This window comes from Ruditapes philippinarum, unplaced genomic scaffold (assembly GCF_026571515.1).
Source record: "Ruditapes philippinarum isolate M1 unplaced genomic scaffold, ASM2657151v2 ctg8223_1_1_1_1, whole genome shotgun sequence".
NCBI lineage: Eukaryota > Metazoa > Mollusca > Bivalvia > Venerida > Veneridae > Ruditapes > Ruditapes philippinarum.
Window position 1 is genome coordinate 4,107 of NW_026860495.1, and position 27,173 is coordinate 31,279.

General features: G+C 34.3%; 2 protein-coding genes across 4 annotated transcripts; both read right to left on the reverse strand.

The window, feature by feature from the left end:
- Nucleotides 1–3,385: 3,385 nt before the first annotated feature.
- Nucleotides 3,386–21,533, reverse strand: LOC132760303 (uncharacterized). Of its 2 annotated transcripts, none has more exons than XM_060752252.1 (3): nt 20,969–21,533; nt 8,289–8,356; nt 3,386–3,694 (listed from the first exon to the last, which is right to left on the reverse strand). In XM_060752252.1, exons 1-3 carry the CDS (start codon nt 21,238–21,240, stop codon nt 3,525–3,527), a joined length of 510 nt encoding a protein of 169 aa, XP_060608235.1. In that variant the 5' UTR covers nt 21,241–21,533; the 3' UTR covers nt 3,386–3,524. The 2 variants fall into 2 exon arrangements, 1 of the variants encoding a protein (XP_060608235.1); XR_009629834.1 differs by lacking the exon at nt 20,969–21,533 and adding an exon at nt 18,418–18,880 and having other exon boundaries at nt 3,623–3,694.
- Nucleotides 21,534–22,052: 519 nt separating this feature from the next.
- LOC132760301 (uncharacterized) lies at nt 22,053–26,787 on the reverse strand. Of its 2 annotated transcripts, none has more exons than XM_060752250.1 (2): nt 24,928–26,787; nt 22,053–23,233 (listed from the first exon to the last, which is right to left on the reverse strand). In XM_060752250.1, the coding sequence occupies exon 2, from the start codon at nt 23,114–23,116 to the stop codon at nt 22,073–22,075; it is 1,044 nt and encodes a 347-aa protein (XP_060608233.1). In that variant the 5' UTR covers nt 23,117–23,233; nt 24,928–26,787; the 3' UTR covers nt 22,053–22,072. Both variants share the same exon structure in this region, with proteins under 2 accessions (XP_060608233.1, XP_060608234.1).
- Between the last annotated feature and the right edge of the window lie 386 nt (nt 26,788–27,173).

Sequence of the window (27,173 nt, forward strand, 5' to 3'; positions counted from 1 at the left end):
AAAAAGTAAGTTATCAAATCTATAGATAATTTGCGGCAATATTCCTTCAAATGTTAACGTAGTATTCATCATAAAAAAGCACCAAAGACTTTAAGTAAAAATTAAATTGAGATAAACAGACTCAATAACTCTTTACCCTAAAATATCCTTATTCAAATCTTTTGTTACTTTGTATTTACTAGTAAAAGAGCAAAATAATCACTAATTAATTGCTTCTATTCTAAATAATCCTACTTCAAGTGATATCGTTTGCACTATAAAAAGTTGTTATTTACTTTGGTGTAAATTGAACAGAGGTGTGAATGTGTGAAAGGCAACAAAAGACTGTTGTGTTTTAAATGAAAGATGATTGCATTGTATTACAGTTGACTGGTTACTAAACAATAAGATGACATAAATATATGTTGTAAATAGTGTTGGTAAAAAAGAATGTCAGACATAATCCCCTTCGGACAAACTCCCCTTCACCTACCCGGACAAAATCCCCTTCATGGGTGGACATAATCCCCTTCATTTTTTTGCAAGGCTGGACAAAATCCCCTTCACTACCCGGACAAAATCCCCTTGTTTCATAGGTATCTAATGTATTATTATGCTCCATAAAAATTGATGAATAATGTATCATTATTATCCCTAAAAATTGATAAATAATGAACTTTTGTTTTTTTATTTATAATTATGTATCAATAGTTACCTTTATTTAGTTTAGAAGTTTTCATTAAAATTATGGTAAATTATCAACTGCATAACACATATCTGATAAGGCAATTTCTTTAATAGTTTTAAATTGATTAGTATGAAAAACATTTTTAGTAGCCAATAATTGTTTCATTGATTGTATAAGTTGATAATTGTAACTGATAAATACTATCCATTGTTACAATTTCACAAAAGAGTGATAATTTAATCAAACCAAGATCACTGCACTACTTGATTGATTGATATGAATGCTTTAACAAAGCAATTGTAATGTGATTTAAATGTTGCTAATTGAATGTGCTTTTCTGCTGAAATATTTTCTACTCATTTATACATTAAGATATTTACTACACAGCATAATGCAGTATGTGGCTCTCATACCTACTTAAAAATCCGAAAATTCCTCTGACGGGGATTTTGTCCTAGGTAGCAATTTTATGAAGGGGATTTTGTCCACTTCAAAATTTCACACATTAAGGGGATTATGTCCACCCATGAAGGGGATTATGTCCGAATATGCAAAAATACATGAAGGGGATTTTGTCCGAAGGGGATTATGTCCGTACACCGGTAAAAAAGTATGTTAAAACTATAAAGTTGAAAAAATGCTTTGATTTTTGATATTAATGTAAATTATGATTTTATTTCTTTGTTGAATAATATTTGCAATAATTTGTTTGACACTGTGTATTTATTCCAACTTTGATGAATATATAAAAGTAATTGTTCTGATACTTAATTACTTCACCAAAAAAAGTACTGGTACTGCAGTACCGAGCTAAAATCTAGTACTGGTACTGGTAATGGTACTGCATAATTTGCCAAGTACTGGTACTGGTACTTAAGTACTACACCCTTAGTACTGATGCAGCTCTGATGATGATTTGTCAATTCATTTATCTGGAAATCATTTTAAAGTTTGAGGTATCATACCTTTGAACAACTACATTTTTGTAGGACTCTGTTTGTATCCACATCTGCCAGGACACTTGCCATTGTCATGAATATTTATGTAGTCAGTATTGACGTTTGGCAAATTAATACAAAGTTAAAATACACAGAATTAGCTTTCACACCCTGATATCAGCTGTAAAATAGAAAAAAAATATTTGTACTCTTAAATATTTTTAAGCCCATCATGCATATCATGTTGGATTCATTTAGCAAATGCAACATTTTTCTTAAGTAAATTACTGGTAGGATTCTTATCGTTTGTATTGTTTTTTTTAATTAGCTGTGGTAAAACAACCCGCTAAGCAAATATAAAAAACAACAGATCTGTCTGAATTTAACAAGACAGTACATTGAAAAAACATTGTTAATGATGTATTAAGTTGTAATTAAAAGAATACACACAGCAATTGTACGTAACACTCGTAAAGATTTTTATCCGAATTTATTGCGTATCCGAAACGAGGGTCAGTAAAAAAGAAAACTGATATTTTCGCCTACGAATCCTTGCAAAAACGACAAAAAACACAGTTACTGAGTTGTTTGAAGTTAAATCAATGATAAGGTTGTTAAAATGTAAGAAAAAAATAATGTTACCTTGGTTAAAATTGAATAATTTAACGTTTTTCTGTTTTGAATTAGTTTTGGTATCAAGTCCTCAATCTACGTTACTTCCGGTAAGCGAAGATAACTCCGAATAGCTCACGATCGCTTATTTGGAAGAGTGTTACATATTGGCAGCTAGATAAAGCCTTGCCAGATAAAATTATCAATCTCAAGTCATTACGTTACACGATAACATCACATGGTAAACAGCAGAACAAAACTACATATAGACCATGTTCTATCAGGGAAAAGGATGTCATTAGGTAGCACTCCACACTAAATTTCAAGTTTCTGCCGTCAATGTCCTACATGCAATATGTCTGATAAATCTGATCCCAATAACACAACCTGGAAAAAGAAAACACATTTTGTTAAGAACATATATGTCATACCATTGCAAATCTGTAATGAAATCATCCCATGTGCAACAGTCAGGCAGTTAAAAAAATTCCAATTCATTCCGTAAAAGCCAAAAATCTATAGTGGTCCGAGACCCAAAACAACATTTTTCATCCCTCCGGCAAAAAATACCTGCAAATATACGGTCTACAAAAACTCTGTCAATGCTTTAGCAACTCCCTATGCATGCAAAATATCACAAAGAAATAGGTGCTTGGCCTTGTAGATATTTTGCTATTGCTGAAAGTGTGTACCCCCCTGTAAAATTACTTGTTTTCACCGAGCATGCTGTTTAAAAGCAATGTTTACAAACAATGGCGACCTTGACATCAATAATTATCAGCATGTGATTTCTAACCATGTTTTCGCATTTGCCAATGATCATATTACATGTCACAAAAACAAATTTCATGCTGAAAATGCATTTTAAAGACAACCAGTCATTTAAATCCACAAAAGTCACTATATCCATGAAATCCTCCCTGGCCATTCGAAGCTGCGGCTTCATTAGTGTGGTGTGCTGCCTTAGCGTTATACAAACAAAGTGTAAAGACGCGCTAAATGTTAGTATTATACTATAGGCGTGTGAATGAAAAATGACTCTTTTTTCACTTTAAACCGTCTTAATTTGGGTATGTGATAGATAGAATATTAAATTCGTGTAAGTTCATGACTGAATTTATTTCACTTGTTGAATAAAATAATATTATGCTCGCCAGAGACTCACATAATATGATTTTATTCAACTTGTGCAATAAATTCAGTTTTGAACTTACACTCATTCAATATCCTCTATTTATTAAGCAATAAAATCACTGTTTGGGGTATATTATTTCGTAAATATTCCATTACCATGATTACTAAACATATTATAAATATACCTTACCATCAGTGTCTATGGCTTCTGGGATGCCAACCATTCCTGGCCGGTCACCAGTGACTTGGAGGAGGGCTTCTTCTGCAGGAATGCACTGTGGAGCTTCAGGCCTTCCTCCAGTCTTCTTCCTACTTTTTTTAGCATTATCAATTTTCTCTTTGGCTAAAATATAGTATAACTAGAACTGCCACTATTATGGCGTGAATACCCCCGCATACCACTACAGAGGCCATTTAGAGCTCAAGGACAACCTCCCTGCCAAATCTGAGGTTACTAAGCCAGTGCATTGCTAAGTTATGTATTCTACATGCTTCAAATGTGAAAATGTCAAAATCAATACACTGCGGACAGGCATTCTTAAGCAATTGAGATGAAAAGCTTTTTTGTCAAGGTCCCTGTGACCTTAACCTTTGACCCAGTGACCTCAAAATCAATAGGGGTCACCTTATGGTCATGATCAACATCTATGCTAAATATGAAGACTGCCGGTCAAAGGAATCTTAAGTTAATGGGTGGACAAACTTTTCGAAGTCAAAGTCCCTGTGACCTTGACCTTTGATCCAGTGACCTCAAAGAAGAGGTCATCTACTAATCATGACTAACCTCCATTCCAAATATGAAGACTGTGGGTCAAAGGAATCTTAAGTTATTGGGCGGATAAGCTTTTTGAAGTCAAGTCCCTTGTGACCTTGACCTTTGACCTGGTGACCTCAAAATCAATAGTGATCATCTACTAATCATGACTAACCTCCATGCCAAATATGAAGACTGTGGGTCAAAGGAATCTTAAGTTATTGGGCGGACAAGCTTTTTTAAGTCAAGGCCCCTGTGACCTTGACCTTTGACCTGGTGACCTCAAAATCAATAGGGTCATCTACTAATCATGACTAACCTCCATGCCAAATATGAAGACTTAGGGTCAAAGGAATCTTAAGTTATTGGGCGGACAAGCTTTTTGAAGTCAAGGCCCCTGTAACCTTGACCTTTGACCTGGTGACCTAAAAATCAATAGTGGTCATATACTAATCATGACTAACCTCCATGCCAAATATGAAGAATGTGGGTCAAAGGAATCTTAAGTTATTGGGCGGACAAGCTTTTTGAAGTCAAGGCCACTGTGACCTTGACCTTTGACCTGGTGACCTCAAAGTCAATTGGGATCATTTACTAATCATGACTAACCTCCATGCCAAATATAAAGACTATGGGTCAAAGGAATCTTAAGTTATTGGGCGGATAAGCTTTTTGAAGTCACGGCCCCTGTGACCTTGACCTTTGACCTGGTATCTTCAAAATTAATAGGGGTCATCTACTAATCCTGACTAACCTCCATGCCAAATATGACGACTATGGGTCAAAGGAATCTTAAGTTATTGGGCAGACAAGCTTTTTGAAGTCAAGGCCCCTGTGACCTTGACCTTTGACCTGGTGACCTCAAAATCAATAGGGGTCATCTACTAATCATGACTAACCTCCATGCCAAATATGAAGACTTACGGTCAAAGGAATCTTAAGTTATTTGGCGGACAAGCTTTTTGAAGTCAAGGTCCCTGTAACCTTGACCTTTGACCTGGTGACCTAAAAATCAATAGTGGTCATATACTAATCATGACTAACCTCCATGCCAAATATGAAGAATGTGGGTCAAAGGAATCTTAAGTTATTGGGCGGACAAGCTTTTTGAAGTCAAGGCCCCTCTAACCTTGACCTTTGACCTGGTGACCTCAAAGTCAATTGGGGTCATTTACTAATCATGACTAACCTCCATGCCAAATATAAAGACTGTGGGTCAAAGGAATCTTAAGTTATTGGGCGGATAAGCTTTTTGAAGTCACGGCCCCTGTGACCTTGACCTTTGACCTGGTATCTTCAAAATTAATAGTGATCATCTACTAATCATGACTAACCTCCATGCCAAATATGAAGACTGTGGGTCAAAGGAATCTTAAGTTATTGGGCGGACAAGCTTTTTTAAGTCAAGGCCCCTGTGACCTTGACCTTTGACCTGGTGACCTCAAAATCAATAGGGTCATCTACTTATCATGACTAACCTCCATGCCAAATATGAAGAATGTGGGTCAAAGGAATCTTAAGTTATTGGGCGGACAAGCTTTTTGAAGTCAAGGCCCCTGTAACCTTGACCTTTGACCTGGTGACCTAAAAATCAATAGTGGTCATATACTAATCATGACTAACCTCCATGCCAAATATGAAGAATGTGGGTCAAAGGAATCTTAAGTTATTGGGCGGACAAGCTTTTTGAAGTCAAGGCCACTGTGACCTTGACCTTTGACCTGGTGACCTCAAAGTCAATTGGGATCATTTACTAATCATGACTAACCTCCATGCCAAATATAAAGACTATGGGTCAAAGGAATCTTAAGTTATTGGGCGGATAAGCTTTTTGAAGTCACGGCCCCTGTGACCTTGACCTTTGACCTGGTATCTTCAAAATTAATAGGGGTCATCTACTAATCATGACTAACCTCCATGCCAAATATGAAGACTATGGGTCAAAGGAATCTTAAGTTATTGGGCGGACAAGCTTTTTGAAGTCAAGGCCCCTGTGACCTTGACCTTTGACCTGGTGACCTCAAAATCAATAGGGGTCATCTACTAATCATGACTAACCTCCATGCCAAATATGAAGACTTAGGGTCAAAGGAATCTTAAGTTATTGGGCGGACAAGCTTTTTGAAGTCAAGGTCCCTGTAACCTTGACCTTTGACCTGGTGACCTAAAAATCAATAGTGGTCATATACTAATCATGACTAACCTCCATGCCAAATATGAAGAATGTGGGTCAAAGGAATCTTAAGTTATTGGGCGGACAAGCTTTTTGAAGTCAAGGCCCCTCTAACCTTGACCTTTGACCTGGTGACCTCAAAGTCAATTGGGGTCATTTACTAATCATGACTAACCTCCATGCCAAATATAAAGACTGTGGGTCAAAGGAATCTTAAGTTATTGGGCGGATAAGCTTTTTGAAGTCACGGCCCCTGTGACCTTGACCTTTGACCTGGTATCTTCAAAATTAATAGGGGTCATCTACTAATCATGACTAACCTTCATGCCAAATATGAAGAGTGTGGGTCAAAGGAATCTTAAGTTATTGGGCGGACAAGCTTTTTGAAGTCAGGGCCACTGTGACCTTGACCTTTGATTTGGTGACCTCAAAATTAATAGGGGTCATCAACTAATCATGACTAACCTCCATGCCAAATATGAAGATTGTAGGTCAAAGGAATCTTAAGTTATTGGGCGGACAATTTTTTTGAAGTCAAGGCCCCTGTGACCTTGACCTTTGACCTGGTGACCTCAAAGTCATTAGGGGTCATCTACTAATCATGACTAACCTCCATGCCAAATATGAAGACTGTGGGTCAAAGGAATCTTAAGTTACATGGCGGACAAGCTTTTTGAAGTCAAGGCCCCTGTGACCTTGACCTTTGACCTGGTGACCTCAAAGTAAGTAGGGGTTATCTACTGATCCTGACTAACCTCCATGCCATAAATGATGACTGTAGGTCAAAGGAATCTTAAGTTATTGGGCCAACAAGAAAAAACCGACGGACAGCCGGACGGACGGCCAGCCGGACGGACGGACAAGCTGATTCCAGTATACCCCCCTTACAACTTTGTTGTGTGGGGGTATAAAAACAATTGTTTAAGTTGGAAAGGCAATTTTTTCTGCCTTATCAAAGTATATAAAAATGATTACTATAGAAAAGTGTTCCTTTGTAAAAGGTGTGACAACAGACAATTGTTTTCAAATAATATCTCTACACAGACTTATGGGAACAAATAATCTTTTACTTAAAATTAGCACAAGGATATAGTATGTTATGTATTTTTTGTACTAGTTATATTAAAATTTAACACTCGTTTTTGCAGTGTTACACAATACATGCTTTTTAAGTTATTTTTTTCTAACTTTGTATAGGAAATGATGTTTGGCTTGAATGCAAGAGATGATCTTTCTTTCACAAAAAAAGAAGAGAAAAAAAAGGAAATTTGGCATATTTTGACATCTAAGTATATACATGAAAAAGTTCTTGAATTTTTTCTATCAGTGGAAGGAGTCATAATTTGCTTCTGTTATTTCTTGAAATTAGTATATTTATAGTGATTTAGTACTATTGTATAGAATATAAAAACTTCTACTTTGTTCATATTTTGATATTTTTTTTCATAAAGCCTCCAACATGAATGCTTTTGTAACATTTTAACATGATTAAGCCAATGCATATTACTTATGAAGAAAGAAATAATGATTTGTTTCTGTTTATGTTCAACTATATTATATTTGAAGATAATGATTTTGTTATCTTTTTTGGTGCATTTCAGCTTTAAAACTCTATATTTATATAGGTAAACACTGAATAAATATAAACTAGAACTGCCTCCCTGCAAAATCTGAGGTTACGAAGCCAGTGCATTTATTCCTAAGTTATGTATTCTCCATGCCTCAAATGTGAAAATGTCAAAATCAATACACTGCATACTGGTATTATTAAGCATTTCAGAAGACAAGCCTACTATAGTTAAAAGGAATTAATAATGAAAAGGATAAAAAAAAACCAGAGAAAAACTAACTTTAAATACTATAAATGATAACACAGTGGATGAAAAAATTTCTTCTAAATTTTTCATCCACTGTGTTATCTTTTATAGTATTTAATTAATTTATTTGGTAATACAAATAAGGCTAAAAAAATTACTGAAATATATAAAAATAAAAACTGTCAATACTTACTACTCTGCTTTATGTTGGAAAATTTCTTCTTGATGCCAGCAACATCTTTTTTAGAATTTATGAATTGACTGTAATAAATTTAAAATGAAAAAACCTGTACGAAATTTTGGCACGGATTCTGGGCGGAATTGGCACGGAATTGACACGGAATCAGTGATTTCTGGGCGGACCAGGAACGGAAACGCAAATTCCGTGTCAATCCGTCTCACAAGAAAAATATTTTGTTCACTTTTCTGGGCGGAAAACTAGAAAAATTCCGGCTGGAATTTTATTTGGAGCAGAATTTATTCTTAAACATTTCATCTTGGACAGAATTTTCAACTTTGAAATTTTCTTGGGAAGGATGGTCTTCACTATGGGCGGAATTCTATACTTAAACATTTTTCTTGAACAGAATTTCACATATAAGATGTCTAAATCATAATTGTTAACTCTTGTTTTTGCACTTGCAGACATTGAAATTTTACCAACTGTACTTATTATTTTTGTTAAAGCAATTGATACTTGACCAATAATTACAGGTGTATTTTAAGAATAAATAGGGTTATTTTTTAGACATTAAAATATGCCTAAACAATGTTTTTAAATATTGTGGCAAATGATATATTGTCAGACTAATTTAGCAGATCTTTTTTGTACTGAAAAACAACTGTAATAATCTTAGTGTAGAACTTGAAAACATTCAACTCCAAAATGCTTAAGTTTATAAAATTAGCAACATTGAAATAAGAATGCTGTTTAAATTTGAGTATCTGGACAGCTACAGGACAAGATAGTGTGCTTGCCATTTTAAAGTCTAAGAAATCATGATTTTGTTATAAAAAAATAAACAAAAACAAAACAAAAACAGTGCATGAAATAATCTCATATATTATGCCCTTTTAATCTATATAGAATTGATCAGCCAATATGCCAAATAATTGCTTTCATTTAGGTAAATAAATACTACAATATATATAAACACACGACGCCAGTGTTAGTGAGAATGCGTTTATTAACGGGAAACGTGAAACGTCAAGCGTGGAACGTCAAACGTGGAACGATTCTCTGTACAAAAGAGAATAAAAATAAATCATTACATAAAATACAAAGATAATTATATCAAAACATAAAATTAAACGTACGATCATCAATCAAAACATTTGTATTTACCTCTCAAATAAATTAAACATATTTTACTTAAATAGAGCTCTATATAATTACAGTACACTTAAATAATCTTATTTAAGATACATTCAATAAAATCCTAATATAAATTATCATTTTTAAACAAATAAATAAACATACCAACTATTGCGGCGTTTTAAATGTATCGTCGTGATGCTTACAAACTTTATGAACGTTTTAAATTTGTTTTGATCATTGGGTTTCCGCTTACATAAAATTATGACGTAACGCGGCGTATTAAGCCGCGCCAAACGTTAACGTTAAATTTGGTAACAAAAATATTATTAAATAAGAAAACGATATTATGTGAATTAAATAGATGTATGAAAGAGAAAAAATGTAACTATGTAACAAAAAATATAATGTTAAATCTTAATAAATTCAAAGAAGAATTTAATACTCCCCTCCATGAAATAATTACTATTTCGTAACAATAAACAATTTATAAACAAACATACAAATACACTTTTGTTAATGATATTGTATGAATTACTATAATTTCAATAAATTAACTAACAAATTCATTTTAGGCAAAGTATCACTTATTGATATAAACTTAATTACAAGCATTTTCAATCAAAATTCAATTGATTTCCAATTAACAACACAAATATGTGTTAGATATTACATGTATATAAATCTAGCTTTCATCTTACTCTATAAACGTAAATTAACGTTTAACTTTTTTGCACTTAAACGAGATTTATTTTTAACAAAACATTGGCTAATTATTGCCATATTCTTTTCTACGTAAAGATACGTGCTCAAATTAAATTTATATTGTTCTTTTTTACCATTCTGAACCTTCTAGCAAACACAGCTTTGTTACTGGTTTTACTAATTCTGAACCCCGTGCCCTAACCACACAGCTACGTACATGACCATCTCGGCTTTTTATTACTTTCATTACTTTACCCAGAGGTCACTGTCCTCTTGGCATGTTGTCGTCTGCTACCAGCACGAGATCACCTTCAACAACGTCTCTGGTTGATTTCTGCCATTCTTCTCGGTATTTCGCGGGAATTTCATCATCCCATCCTATTTTTACTTTACATAATTTCTGTATGATAGCTTTTGCTCCAAGAGTTAAAGGAAAAATAAACCCAAGCGGATCAAAAATTGAAGTTACAATAAACAGCATGCCCCGTCTAATCAATGGCTTATTAGCTATCTTCACCTTAAACGTAAACGTGTCGTCTTCTATATTCCAGATAACACCAAAGCTCTGTTACAGGGTAATATATCACCTGGCGCAAGGTTTACTACTGATTGCGCTCTGTCATAGTCAGGAATAGTGTCAAGAACGGCTCTGCTATTAGTGATCCACTTAGTAAGTCGAAAACCACCTTTACTCGTGATTGACTGCAAATCACGAACTAAATTTATTGCCTTCTGTTCATTGTCTACTGACTTTAAGCAATCATCAACGTAGAAGTTTCGTTTAATTGTTGTCACGACTTCCGGTTCGAACAAGTGCGCATGATCTTCAGCGGTCCTTTTCAACGCATAAGCTGAGCAACTTGGAGATGATGTTGCACCGAAAAGATGAACTTGCATACAATATGTATTTGGAATTCTCGTCATGTCCCCATTTGGCCACCATAGAAATCGCAGAGCATCGCAATCACGTTCAATTACGCGCACTTGGTGAAACATCGCTTCGATATCAGCAATAAGTGCAATATTATCTTGTCTAAAGCGCGTTAATACACCAACTAAACTATTCATAAAATCGGGTCCCTGAAGTAGTTGCTTATTCAAAGATGTCTCTTTATATTTTGCCGCGCAATCGAATACTACTCTTACTTTGCCTGGTTTGTTTTCATTAACTACAGGGTGATGTGGGAGATACCAAACCTGGGTTGTTCTCATTGTTGACTAATTTTGCATAACCTTTCTCAATGTATTCTGTCACTGTCGTAGTGTACTTTTCATGAAGATCTGGGTCACGTGACAGTCTTCGTTTTAAGTGCTGCAATCGTATGTGTGCTAGAGGTAGGTTATTTTGTAACACTGTATGTTCATCTCGCCATGGTAGGCCCATTTTATAATGTTCATCTGGCTCGTGAATCAAAGTTGATTCCATATTTGCCATAGCCTTTCTATCTTCAACTGACATAGCCTTTTCTTCACAATGAATAGCATCAACAAAGTCTGTAGACCACATTTATTCAAGTTGATTTTGAAGTGTGACGTCATCAGATTGGACATAATGGATGTTAACTGCGCTGTCTTTGTCAATAACGTCTCTAATTGGTCCACGAACTGCCCATCCAAGACAAGTGCGAACAGCATATGGTTGACCACTTGCCCCCGCTCGCACCTCTAACGGAACATGCGCGTCCGGAGTATCCGTCCAAATAAGAAGCATGACGCCACTTACGTCAACGTTAGGAATTTCAATGTCCGACAGGTGGGGTATTTTACGAACTTGATCTCTTCTAGCGGCAGATTTAGTTGTAATTGGAAGTCTCTTTACTGTCCAAACACTCTTAAGATGAACATCATTGACACCGGCTACAGCTCGCACGTGCAAATTTACTTCCTGTCCAGATAATGTACTTCCGGTAGAACTTACGGTAGCAATATTGAATGACACTGGTTTTCCAGGTTGATTTAATGTTTGTAACAAAACGCTCATCGCATAAAGTCTTATCTGCACCGTCGTCGAGAAGAGCATATGTCTTGCACGTGCTTCCGTTCTCGCTAGTGACAACTACGGGTATAATACCTAAGCATGCCTTGACACATGAGCCGCTTGTAGCAGCACAATTTACTGACGGATGTGTAACTGTGTGGTCAGACCTAAACTTCGCCCAACTATGCAACAACGTGTTATGCTTTCCATTACAGTCGGGAACATTACACATATTTTACCTATAACATGTATCAGTCATATGTTTTCCTTTAAGACAATTGTAACAAAGTTTGAATTTATTAATCAGTTTGCGCCTATCTGCCAAAGTTAATAAGCTAAACTTTTGACATTTTGACAAATCAGAACATGTTCCTAAGCAACAATAACATTTTCGTTCAATTCGGACTTTGTGCGTATCAGTATGGGTAGCAAATGTCGTTAATCTAGCCTTGTTATTGTTTTCAGACATTGAATTGGATGCTTTAATAGCTTTGGGTTGTGTATTTTCTTTAACAAGATCTAAAGCATATATAGAACAAGCAACTTGAGATTTCTCATTTACAAATTTTACTAAGTCAGAGAAATTTGGTTCTCTGCCAGCAATATTAATGTTGTGTGCTACATCAACCCATTTTGTTCTTAAGTGTAAAGGTAGCCTTTTAACTATACGCCTAAGATTTTCAGTATTATCAACATCTGAAACAAACCCTAACTGTGAAAGAGTTATCTCACATTTTTGCATATCTAAAGCAAGTTTTGAAAGGCTATCACTATCACCAGACTTAATTTGTTGTCCATAAACTAATTTTTCAATATCTAGCAATAACATGAGGTTTACCATAACGAGTTTTCAATATTTCTCGTGCACGTGTGTAACCTACATCGGACTCTAACAACACACAATCTTCTATACAAGACTTTGCCTCACCTGTACAATATTGTATAAGATAACTCAACCTAAGTCTGTTATCAAGAATCTTCGATTCAATGTTTGTTTCAAAATTCTTAATGAATTTACAATAATCTATGGCACTTCCGGTAAATGTCAATCACTCAGGTTTAGGCAAATTAAACCCTTCCTGTAATGTAGACGCTAGTCTGTTGAATGCCATGTCGATGCTACTGATATCGCTAGTCACCATACCTTTGGTGTTGGTTCTATAGCTTACTGCTGTATCAGAAGTATCCATGGAAACGTCGCATACCGGTACTTGGTTTCCGGAAACCTCCCTCCTCTTACATAGATGATCATTGTCTGCATTAAGTCTTTCTTCGTTGTATTCGATACTACGCGCAGTACTGCTAACTTCTTTATTTAACATCACATCCGGTATTTGTGAATGAACGACTGTCGTCATATGAATGTCGTCTGCACGACTACCGCTGTTTATGTGTGTAGCAGTGTTGGTTTGTGGTATGTCAGTTGTTACCACCGGAGCCGGAAACATTGCGTCTTGCTGCCATACTGCCTCTACTGAGCTTGATCAATTTCACTTTGCACATCAAGTAATTGTTTACGTTCTTCAAGCTCCTCCCGTTCACGTTGCAACTTTCGTTGTTGTTTGTCAATGCGCTGCTTTTCTATCAAAGTCTTTAATTTCTGTTCAGCAACCAATTTGCTTGCTTTGGCACTAAGCATTTCAGATCGTGACGAACGCACTGACGAATTATTCGTAACACGACTGTTCACTGAAATACAATCTTCTGTATTGTTCACAGATTTTTTCCACTCTGAGTAGCGTTCACTAAACTCAGTAAAGTTCTTAACTTGACTGGTAAAATTACTTTCCATTAAGTTCAACTTTTCTGTATCTTCACACATATCGATACATAGAATATGTGCTGACTTGAAATGTTCATATTTCTCACAAAGTTTATTGTACATTTCATGTACTTTGTCGTAATTTTCTGATGATAACATTAAACGTTCCAGTTCATTAAATGTTTTCGTCAGCTGACTAAGGTGTGCAGTTCGCGACTTCATCGCGTCAGGAAACCTTTTAGAATCCATTTCCAACTTCTGCTCAGTAGGTCTTTAACCTTCGACTTGACAGTTGTTAAACTCTAGTGGAGAATTATAAACACACGACGCCAGTGTTAGTGAGAATGCGTTTATTAACGGGAAACGTGAAACGTCAAACGTGGAACGTCAAACGTGGAACGATTCTCTGTACAAAAGAGAATAAAAATAAATCATTACATAAAATACAAAGATAATTATATCAAAACATAAAATTAAACGTACGATCATCAATCAAAACATTTGTATTTACCTCTCAAATAAATTAAACATATTTTACTTAAATAGAGCTCTATATAATTACAGTACACTTAAATAATCTTATTTAAGATACATTCAATAAAATCCTAATATAAATTATCATTTTTAAACAAATAAATAAACATACCAACTATTGCGGCGTTTTAAATGTATCGTCGTGATGCTTACAAACTTTATGAACGTTTTAAATTTGTTTTGATCATTGCGTTTCCGCTTACATAACATTATGACGTAAAGCGGCGTGTTAAGCCGCGCCAAACGTTAACGTTAAATTTGGTAGCAAAAATATTAAATATTATTAAATAAGAAAACGATATTATGTGAATTAAATAGATGTAAGAAAGAGAAAAAATGTAACTATGTAACAAAAAATATAATGTTAAATCTTAATAAATTCAAAGAAGAATTTAATAATATATATCCACTGAGATTTTACACTACACAGATCAGAGCTCTGATAAAACTCAACTGACCAGCAGTTTCCCACCATCTTAAACTCTTTGCATGACTAATTTACTCCACTGGTCATTCCAACAGATCAGGCTGTTCCATTGAATTATTTTGGGGAGAGATAACATTATAAATTTCATATGCAGAATTTGTCTAGGACATTGCATTTTTTTTTGTTCAGAAATATGTAATGATTTTTAAATTCTATATATATATCTATTTGTTACTTGAAATTTTGTTACATTCAATGAATGGAGGTTGAGATGATGAGTAAATTAACCCTGTTTTACATAATGATTGACCTGTCCATGCAGTTACATGTATACAGTTGTGAATTTTGAATTCTAAGATATCTGGGTCAGCAAAAAGAGTGCAAATAACAGAGGATGTACTTGATATTTTAACAATTTTGGAGATATACTTTTGTTTAAGATCTCAAAGTGTTTTAGTATTGGTATGATAAACAAGTGTGAAAACATGGGACAAGGAGATGAACAACATAATCAGGTAATTATAAACCTTTAGTTACATTTATGCTGTAACTTGTAGTTTTATATCAAACTATCAATGGTAGCAAACTAAAATTTGTAACAAGAGGTCAATGTTGTTTTTATATTTTCAACTTCATACATTTGTTTTTTTCTGATAATTGTTTTAAATCTTTATTACATGTTTAATGACTGTAAAATATAAATTATTCAATGATTCTATATAATGAGTGTGTGTATTGTATAAATTAATAGCATGACTACAGTAGATTCTTTTTCATTTCCTGGAAATTAAACAAATTAAGTCAATTTGATTAAATAGGAATAAATGGTACAAATTCAGAAGTTTTGTACAGCTGAACAGGGTCATCATAATCATTTATTATTTTACATGTATGTGTTGTGTTTCCAATGGAACAATCTAAAATTACATTTTACACTCATATTTATCAGACTGGGAGTTAATGCGACTGTGAGATGCAAGGTGTTTCAATAAAGATGTGCAGTATTAATCCTGAAAAGGTATATTTTTAAATCTCAATACTTTAATATTCAACATCTTAAATAAAAAATACATAACCAGTAATAAATAGTGTCACAAATAAAGCAGTTAATTAATTCTTATACAGAGCAATTCTTAAACACTTGTTCACTGAAATAAGATACTGCGTAAGCTTTAGTATTTTTGAATATTCATAAGCACTGTTTTTATTAATACTGTTGAAACATAAAATATGATATTATCAAAAAATATGAAATATAACTGCATATAATTATGCAATCAAACATAATTCATTACTACATTTTTGTTTAATTAATTATTAATTTTATTATTAAAAGTCAGCACAACCACAAGAAGTTCTTGGAAACACAGGCAGTGGACTTAAAACAGACATCAATTAAAGAAATAGTAATTGAAATAATCAGAAACATTTAAAACAAATTTATGATTGAAACACTCTCAGCAAAAAAATTGCAAAAAAACAAAGTGTTGGATTCTAAGAAAACCAGTACATACCAAAACCTGCAGGTAGAAAAAAAATGTTTAGTGAATGTATGGTATTCTATTCTGTATTTGGTCTAAAGGATATGTATTAAATTTTGTGAAAGAAAATTTAATGTGATACATTATTGATAATTTTATAACAAAAAAATGTGATCATGTGAAACTCATAAAAATTCCGCCCACATTAATTCTGTCCCAGAATTCCGCCCAGAATTTTGTTTGACAATTCCGTTCCAAAATTCCGTTCCGAAATTCCGCCCCGAGATTCCACTTCAAAATTCCGCCCCGAGATTCCGCTTCAAAATTCCGCCCCAAGATTCCGCTTCAAAATTCCGCCCCAACTCATATTTCGTCCCAATTCCGCCCAGAATCCGTCCTGTTTCCGCCTGGAATCTGGCCGGAATCCGTGCCAAAAGCAAATGGTTTAACACTTGTATATTTGGGGGAGAATTTAAATTTCTGGGCGGAATCTGCTATTGAATTCCGCCTCATTTCCGTGCAGAAAATTTCGTACAGGAATATATAAAAATATACTGCAGCATATAGCTTTTATCAACACTATTTTTAATCTGCATTCTTAGTAACTTGATAATTAATTAAATAATAATTTTTTAATGGAATTGTTCATTGTTTGAACATAATCATTTTTACATGCTAAATACTTGTAATAGAATAATTTAAGAGCACTGAGCATTATGCAGCAATGGAGTCTCTAAATCATATAAACAAAAAGGCTTCAGGAGTTTGCATGACTTTTTAATAGTAAGTGATCAATTAACATATTTATGCACCATGAAGTTAAATGACATTCCATCAGCCTGCTCTCCCTCCCTCCATAATCTCCATCTTGGATGAGCAAAACCCACTTTTGAAAAACTATTCCTTACCACTTTAGATAAAGGACTTAATCTCAAATCCCTTCCAAGTATTTTCGAAATCTTACTGTTTAGTTTAGCCAATGAAGTGGTTGTCACATGACATAATCACATGGTATAGGAGCATCTTACAGATAAATGCTCTCAATTACAAATCTAAAATACTCTGTTTATAATATTCATTATCACATAAGTTAATGGTGTATCTATTGGACTTGTTTTACAAGAGTAATGAAAATTTATATAAAATTACACAAAGTAACAAAATATTTATCATAAATATCTGTTCCTATATATGTATACATGTAGAAGTAAATTTTGCAGTTTTCACAAGAAACTGTGATCTAATGGTTGTTATGTTTCACTTGATATAGATATTAACAACCTTTTTATCACACCCGTGAAAATGTTTAGAGTATGACAGTTTGATGTTTGTAGAACTTACTACATAAGTGTCAGTTTTAAACAGGATAACCAATACATTTTCTTCTCTTTTTTAGTCTCTTTAAGTACACATAATTTTCTATGATATTTTGTGCAGCAATCAACTGCAAGATAAAATAATTACCAAGAACCCAATTATTCGACCTGCAACCAACCAATCTACTTGTAACCAGTTCAAGGGTGTGTATATAATTCAAGTCACAATTTACAAAAAAAATCATTGCAATGATTTGAAATTACAGCATCATAGAAATTACAAATACTTTTCTTGTATTTTTCTTCGCACAAGAAATGTATAATCATCAAGTTCCATATATATTAGTGTACACGCCTGTGGTGAAATTTCATCTTTTTATGAAATTTGCTTTAGATTACGTACTTGACACACAAATCACCTGATATAAACATTTGGCCATTCTTTTAATTTTACTTCAATTTAACCTGACCTCAACACTGGTTCGAGTAACATCACACATGTATAAAACACAATTAAAACTTCCAGGTTCTGTTTTTTAAGAGATATACATTTAATTTATCCAGCATACAGTAGGGTCCCTGATGTGTAGCAACACCCTTAAGGTCTAACCCCCAATAATCATAAGGCTATCTGGAGAGGACTGACAATATTATTATTATTGAAGAATAAGCATCAGATTTTTCATAATTGACAAAATTTATAAAGTCTAAAATGCTATTTGTACTACTGTAACAACGAATCAACAATATCTTGTTACTTGATTATTCCATTCTGACACATCTTTGAATTAGGAAAATATTTACCATGCGGAAACTTTTAAATGTGATTTGTTCAGCAGGACACACTGTTGAAGACAACACAATCTTGTGAGGGTCGACCATCACCACCTGACACCCCACTAGAACCTGAACTACCTAATACCATATTCAAGGGCACAGTATCACTCCTGTTCAATTTTTCCCCAGAAGTATTTGTCTGTGGAATGCCCTATCCATTGCCATTTAGGCCTTACACAGTTACAAGCAAGTCCCAGTTTAGACCTCTGTACTGGGCAGCTGCATCCTTTTTACCAGTTATTAGCCAACTTTGATTTTAACTTTTATCTCAGTCTTGTATTTCTTTTTAACTTGCTTTCACATTGTGTCTATAAATTTGCACTGCTTACGATTTTGAAGCATCGTGATGACTAACACGAGGGAGGTCAAGGTTGCAAAGGGGAATAACTACCACTGCTTCTTTTCAAGGGAAATAACAAAATTTACAATGACATTTGTCGGGGCTCTTAAGGGGATTTTTTTCCCGATATAGAATCTATATGTAATAGATATACCATTGCTGCGTTGACGATTTCTGGGTTTGCGTAAATTATACCATAATCACGTGACCTTTCTTATGCCTTAACCTCACGAGACGAAGTCGAGTGAGGTTGCATACGGAAGGTCACGTGATTATTGGCGTCCGCGCCGAAGCGCAGCGCCTTTTATGTAATGAAATCATATTTTGTGAAAGGGCGACAGCAACTTCTCGAGCCTTCTATAGTTGTTCATAATAAAAGCCGATCATTCCGATCGGTATGAGGGTGCTTGATTATTAATTAGTCGCGATATGTATAATGAATAGCGAACTGGAGAATTTCGCAATGCAAACATTTTCAAATTAAATAACCTTTTCCGTCAATAAATCGCGTTATTCGGGATATTTTTATTTATCATTTTGTAGTACACTGTGGGTAATTATGGTATGTTATTCCGAAAGCTGATAATAGAATGATGAGTTGATGACCTAAATATTCCGAAAATCTATTTATAGAAGGATGTACTCCTGTCGGTAATTCCCGGTCTCTCCTGGTTTATTTTGTCGACCGGCGAATAGTACTACACGTTTATTGTCCGGTCTCTCCCGGTTTTGGAGTAGATGTTTGATATCGTTACAGAACAGAACAAATTATTAATATTTTACAGATAAATAAGCTTTTTTCAAAATGAATGTTTGTCACTTAGTTTGGTTACAATGATTAATAAACACTGATCAACTCTCAAATTTATTGATTATTATTATTATACATAAACATACAATTCGAAAAATAAAACCAACAACACAAATCGCATGTTTTATTTTATCTATATGAGATAAAAACAATAATGTGTACAATAATTGAGAAAAATGTACATTTTTATGGCATTAATATGACACTATCAACTTTGAAACAATTTATTTAATTTGTTATTCGTGTTTAGTAAAGATGCCGAGAAATAATTCAAAGTTACAAATCAGATTTTATGAATTATTCAATTGATTGATAATTTTAAAAATGATAAAGTAAAATACAAATGTACATGTATATGGTTTAAGAATTAACAATATTATATATTTAAAGATTAACCATAATTTACTGACTTTTTCCAGTTAAGTTTTGACTTATAATCGTCGGTCATTATGACAATTGAATTCTTAAAATAATAGTAAACGTAAAAACTCAGTATCAAAATAGTGCATAAAACACAAAAAAAAGAAAAGAAAACAATATTCATAAAATCTGTATTTTTTTATAAAAAACATATATTACAATTAGTGAATAAGAAACATTTATGCTCAACATGATCAACATGGTAATATAACAAGTGTCATATTGTTACTAAGTGTGGGGGTCTTCGCTAATAGCGATAACATAATAAGGGACAATTACACAAGTGTGGTGTTGATTATGCGTTACTCATATGGATTATAAATGATTGTATACATGTATATCCGTTGCTATTAATAACCATGATCATTAAGAAATAACAAGTAATGTTCTAATTTCTAGCATGCCAATCAAAGTTATAAATAATGAACAATGTCTTTCGTTCGTTCATTCATAAGTGATATACAATTCTGGTAAAAACCAATGAACCATTGAACAGTTTATAAGAATATCTTGTCATCATATATCTACTAGTTCATCTGCACCTGCTGCATTTCTTGTTTAGACGCCCTTTGATGCTTTGCATCAATGCTTTTCTTGTGGTATAATTTACGCAAACACAGAAATTGTCAACGCACCAATGATGTATCTGATTTAACCTATAGCTCCGCCCAGAAACACTTACTTCTTCGATCTTCAAAACTGAAAATTATACCATAGTCTGGGTTACGGTTATTGAAAATTATACTTGGAAGAATTTTACATAAGAAGCGCTGAAGAGCTATAGGTTAAGTAATAGATATACCATTGCTGCGTTGACGATTTCTGGGTTTGCGTAAATTATACCATAATCACGTGACCTTTCTTATGCCTTAACCTCACGAGACACATGAATAAACCAATTTTGATTTCATTTTATAATTAATTTAACAAATGTGCATTTGTTTTACCTGTTCAGTTGCTGGCAAATGTCATCCCAGCATTTCTGTCGGGATCTCCGGATACTCTCCTTGTTTGGGCCCGCAAGGGCACCAAACAATAAATTCTCGTTCCCAAGGACGAGATCTATCAAGGTGGACTCCTCTGCCACTGTCCACCTTGATTTATCCGCCTTGGGAACACATTCAACTTCTGTCATGTCTGTCGGCTCCATATTTACAGCAGACGAACTGTAAACTTCCGGTACTCCGGGCCGCTTATGTAAATAACGAAATCGACTCATTTTCGTGCTCAACTGAGATCGGTCTCAGAAGTTTTTATAATCTCACTTTGAGCTCAAATCTCAACTGAGTTCAAACTCGGAGTTTTGAGCTGAGTTCTGAGTTGAGATTTTTAAAATGTTTATAACCTCGGGGCCTGTACTTACCGTCCTCTCTCTGCGTACGTCTGCAAGTATTGTTATCAGGTCCACCGCAACAACTGTACAATAGTCCAACAGAGTCGCATTTGTCGTTTGAAATTCACTTAGGTGTAAACATACCAACAGTTTGAAAAATGAATGCACCGGCGTAAAGGCAGCCTATGCAATCCAGCATACAGGGTGATAGCTGGAGAATCTTCGAATATGTCTGTAAACATAAATTTAATGATTAAGCTAGACTTACCTTCGTAGAAGTAAGGCGAAGGTTGATCATAATTTCATCCGACACAAAACTCCCTAAGGGCTCACACAGATTAGGAACGCAGCTACCAGCAGCCAAGGTATTCATTTTTTAGAGAAAGTTACGAGTATATATTTTGGAGCAATTTTATCGGGTGGAAGCGGGCGGGCGTGTGAGCCCTTAGGGAGTTTTGTGTCGGATGAAATTATGATCAACCTTCGCCTTACTTCTACGAAGGTAAGTCTAGCTTAATCATTAAATTTCATCCAACACATAAACTCCCTTAAGGGCCCCACAGATTGTTTAGAGCAAATTGCTACGAAATATTCCAATTCGACTCAAAATAATTATATAATAATTATTATACATATATGTACTATGACAAAACAAAACCTCAATAAACATTACAACGACATTATTATTATTATTATTATATTTATTTTATATATTTCATCATTTAATAATACTCATTTGTAATTCATTAGTATCTTTTGAGAATGTTTTGTTGTAAAATTTTTCAAAAGTACTTGAATTGTTCCAGCCTGCCGCTTTGATAATTTCAGTTAAAGGAACACCTTTGTATAATGCATAAGAAGTACTGGCATGTCTTGTACTATGTGGTTTAAAGTATTCCTGAATTCCGGCTTTTAACATTGTAATTTTTATCCATCTGCCGACAGTTTGTTTTGAAACTGAACCATGTGGCTTCACTGTTGATATAAGTAACTGTTTATCTTTTCGCATGTGCATTGTCCTATTTAGATATTCTTTCAAAGTTTCAACAATGCACAGTCGAGAGTTATCCGGGAATGCAATTAATATTATTGGTGGTACATGTACACCTGGTCGTGTTTGTTTCAGAACACTTGTAATCCGAATAATAATTCTGTCAGATCTAATAGAGATATCTGAGACGTTAATTGTATGTAAAGTTTGACACCTCTGTGCCGTGACTAATAAAAACAGCATGCATAGTTTACACGATAATGAAAGAAGCGAGCTAGTGTCCATCTTCTGTAGATAATTTATAACAGTTTTAACGTCCCATGTGGATGTGTACCGTGGCAGTGCCGGTCTTAATTGGAAAATACCTTTCATAAATCTAGTAATTAACTCATTATCCTTTATATCAATGTTGCCCGTCAGTCGAACAAAACAACTAATTGCTGATCTGGCTGTTCCAACAGCTGTGTAACTTAAACCCTGTTCGTAAAGATACTCTAAGAAACCTAAGACTGTGTTTATATGCGGTGCAAAGGGATTTGTCTCCCCTTTACAATAATGTAACCATCTTTTGATATACGAGTCATATTGTTTACGCGTGCCCATTCTCCATGATTCAATAATGATTTTTCTTGTTTGTTTCGGTACCCCTCGCTTTCGTAAAGCTTTCCTGATATACAGAAAGCCACTAGTGTCATTTTTGTTAAAGGATGTTTTATTCCTGGTTTGTGTACCAAGCTCAATATTTCTTGAGATTTTGGTAATATATAGCATGGACCGTTTATTAATTCTGTTAAAATTGGCCACCACGCCTGTGTTGTCCAGAGTGGGGCAATTATTACTGTCTCTGTTTTGTCCTCTTCGATTTTTTGTAATATGCGCGACATCAGGCTGAAAGGAGGAAACATGTAATATAAACATTTATTCCAAGAAATTGTAAAAGCATCAACAGCAAATGCGTTTTGTTCTGGATATCTAGTTACATATTTTGGCAATTTTGCATTAAGTCTTGAAGCAAATAAATCAATTTCTAATCGTGGAAATTTCATTCTTAGTTTTTGAAAAATTGTTTCACTTAATGACCATTCTAAGTCGTCGTTTCCATTTCTGCTTAAACCGTCTGCCTGTGTATTCGACACTCCAGGCACGTGACACGCGGATAAATGTATTTTCTTTTCAATACACCAAAACCAAATTCGTCGCGCAATACAATCTAAATTTTTTATTTTTCCACCCAAACGATTTATATATGTACAACTAGTTGTATTATCAGTGTGAAGACGGACATGCGTATTTGTGATATTTTTACAAAATGTCTTTAGTCCAATTTCGCACGCTTTCAGTTCTAAAACATTTATATGCATCTTTTGTTCGTCAACTGACCAGTATCCTTGGGTATTCAGATTATTGGTTTTATCATGAGCTCCATACATTTTTAATGAAGCGTCTGTGTAGATATTTATTGTTGGAGGTGTTATTGTTATTGTGTTAAAACTTTTCCGAAGGTTGTCAATCCACCATTGAATGGTATCAAATAACGTATTTGGAATAGACATAAATGAGTCAAAATTTCCAGAATGAATTTTGAGTTGTTTCTCTTTAATCTTTTCTAACGGTCTAATATACAAAGTGGCGTACCGGACCCCCGGTGATGCGGCTGTCATTTTTCCTATTAGTTTTGCATACTCGCGTATAGTTATCCTCTTTTTTCGTAAAAAATCGCAACAAATGTTAATGATGTCATCTTGTTTTTCTTCTGTTAATCGCACTGTCATAGTCTCAGAGCAGAGTATGAACCCTAAGAAAACCAACTTTTTGCATGGTATAAGTACCGACTTTGATTCATTTATCGTAAGTCCCAAACTGTCCATTAATTTTACTGTATCTATAACATTTTTTGAACAAGTTTGAAAAGAATCTCCCATTAAACATGAATCATCTATAAAATATACGCTAACGTGGCCAAGTGCTCGTAGGTGTGCGAACACCGGTTTTAAAACTTTTGTCCAGATTTTTGGACTTAGGGAATAACCCATAACCAGCGCGGTAAATTGATACTTAATTCCGTCAAAGAAAAAACGGAAATATTTCCGATCGCTTTCCCTTATACTAATAGAATAATATGCATCCGACAAATCGACCGAAGCCAAGTAACCGTCCTTCCTCATTAAACACAATGCTGATTGTAAAGTTTCCATTTTAAAATGTGATTTATCTACATAGTTAGTATTAAATTGCTTGAGATTTAAAATAATTCTAATGCGTCCATCTTTTTTCGGTCTAATAAAAATGTTTGATATAAATTCATTTTCGATGTCATCCGTAGCTAATTCAATTATGCCGCAATTTAAGAAACGAGACAACTCCTGCCTAATTTTATCACACTCATTAACAGTAAAATTGATTGGTTTTGGAATTCTAGATTGTATTGGTATTGAGTTTAATGTAATTTCACATCCGCGTATTGTTTTTAAAATCCATTTGTCGGAGGTAATACTTTCCCATATATTTATATTTTCTTTAGTTTTCCCGGCTTTGAAATTATTTTGTGTGTTTTGAAAACAAACTTTAAAAGATTCACTTACTGAAATTACTTCTTCATGTTTTTCTGTATCCCTTTCCCCCTTTGTCTTCCTGTGTAATTTTGATTTGTTCGTGGAGGGTAGGCCATCGTTGTTGAATATTGATACTTGTTGAATGTTCGGTTCCGATTGTATGACCCCCCTCCCCTTTTTCCTAAAAAAGGCTCCCGATTTGATGTAAGACTTGTTCTGTTTTCTTTCAGTTGCTTGATATTCTCGTTCAATTTATCTCCAAACAAATTTGTGGCCGAAGGTGTATTGTCGCAAAGTGGTTTGAAAATTGGAAGCAAATCTTTCTTAATTTTTTCCATGCGGTTTTCATTTGAACGCACAATGGTTTGGGCTAAACACTTAAATATGTCCCCAACTAAATCTTTCACCGTAGCTATCTGTGGTTGAGGTTGTTTCAATAATTCTAAGGCTTTCAATGTCGGTATCAGTGCCATGCACATACCCTGTTGACATTTCTGGACAGCAAAATCATACGATTTTGTGTCCTTTTTCAATTGCTTCCAAACTTGTTCGTCCACTCTTGGGATTTGTAAATTCTCAACATTTATTGGTCTTTTATGTTTGTCTTGTAATAGTTTTGTTTTCTCTGGTTTTGATTTTGATCTTAACGCCTTATTTGCCACATTGGCAAGATCCTCGTGGATAGCATCCCCTGTTTCGTCTGCATTCTGGAAAAAATCTTGCAGCTCGGACCATTCTTCCCTGTCGGGAGCCTCCCTACTTTCCTCCAGAAATTGGTCTAATTCATCATTACAATCCGAATCACTGGAATCATTGCCTGAACTTATTATCTGTGAAGTTGAGGTCAATTTTCGTCTCTTTATTCTCGCTGGTGAATGGTCCCTATTTTGTTTGTGTTTAAGGTCATTAACCTCATTTGTTAATGTCTTCAATGTAGCGTTAATTGAGGTTAGGGAGTTATGCAAGAAGGTGTCTGACGTCACTGTCTCATTACCCATTTGTTCCAACCGTTCAAAGATATTGTTGGTTGTCTGTTGCGCATGCGTCCTCCCTGTACTTCCGCCCTGGCCTACGGCCAAGTCATGCTGGAAAACAATACATCTAGTCTAAACTGACTGACAATGGATAGATATCTATCATTAAGCAACAAGTGCAATAATATCGTACAAATTTAAATATCGTTATTGTAAGAAATTATATGATGTATATCCATCTATTACCAACTTAATTTGTACGTAAAACCATAGTTGTTCGATATTTAGGCTAATTTGACGTGTTATCCGTCTTTTCGCCGACCATATGAAAAATTTACCATAACGCGATGTATTTCCATCGCTAACAAAACCAATTTTTTGGCAATTTATTGACTTTGAATCTAATAACATACTGATTCGTTTTGTAGCATATTTGACGTGGTATCCGTCATGCCCCGTCCATTATGAACGGTCAATAACAACGCGATGTATATCCATCGCTGTTGTGTGTTTTGAACAGTTGAACGTGGTATCCATTCATAAACTGTTTCCATATTGCAGAATTTTAATTTTTGTGACGTGGTATCCATCACTTATAATTTTATGTATCAATGATTCTTCAATAAAACTTGCCTCTGCTTTTTATAATTATTATAATTTGTAAAAATTAATATTACAACAAATAAAAAGAAATCTAAATAATAACGTTTAAACATACCTCGTTGTCATTCTCATCCATTTTTATTATTGTCCAATTTTTCACTATCCTCAATAAAAAAAATTCTTTGATAGATGTTTTGTTTTAGAATATTGTAACGTGTTAACCTTAGCTGCTGAAGCCTCGTAATGAATACCTTGGCTGCTGGTAGCTGCGTTCCTAATCTGTGGGGCCCTTAAGGGAGTTTATGTGTTGGATGAAATATATTAGAATTTATACATAGTTGAAAGTGGTAGATTACTACAGTAGTATTTTCGTTAGAATGGTAATTTATTCAAGGCGATATTTACAGGCACATCAAAATACATGAAACAGATGCTCATTTTTATTTTCACACTTTTTCTTTTGTAAGACTATTCATGAACGTACACTGTGGTTTTAGTCCGTCGGGCAGTGCCTTTTATAAATGTTTAATTCAGATCTCTGTCCTCCTCATGTTTTTAAGTCACGTAATGCTGCATGGTACATCTTATTTACAAACTTGTAATAATGTCTGTATCTATTAAATCATTAGCAATCTGTTTCGTCATCATGGTATGATGGACAACGGTATGAAGCCTTCGTCATATGCAACATTTGATGAT

Coding starts and splice junctions, on each gene's coding strand:
- LOC132760303 (XM_060752252.1), bottom strand. CDS start 21,240: ATGAGTCGATTTCGTTATTTACATAAGCGGCCCGGAGTACCGGAAGTT. Junction 8,357..20,968: donor ATTTGCCAGCAACTGAACAG/GTAAAACAAATG, acceptor AATTTATTACAG/TCAATTCATAAATTCTAAAA. Junction 3,695..8,288: donor TTCCAACATAAAGCAGAGTA/GTAAGTATTGAC, acceptor ACTATATTTTAG/CCAAAGAGAAAATTGATAAT.
- LOC132760301 (XM_060752250.1), bottom strand. CDS start 23,116: ATGCTATATATTACCAAAATCTCAAGAAATATTGAGCTTGGTACACAA.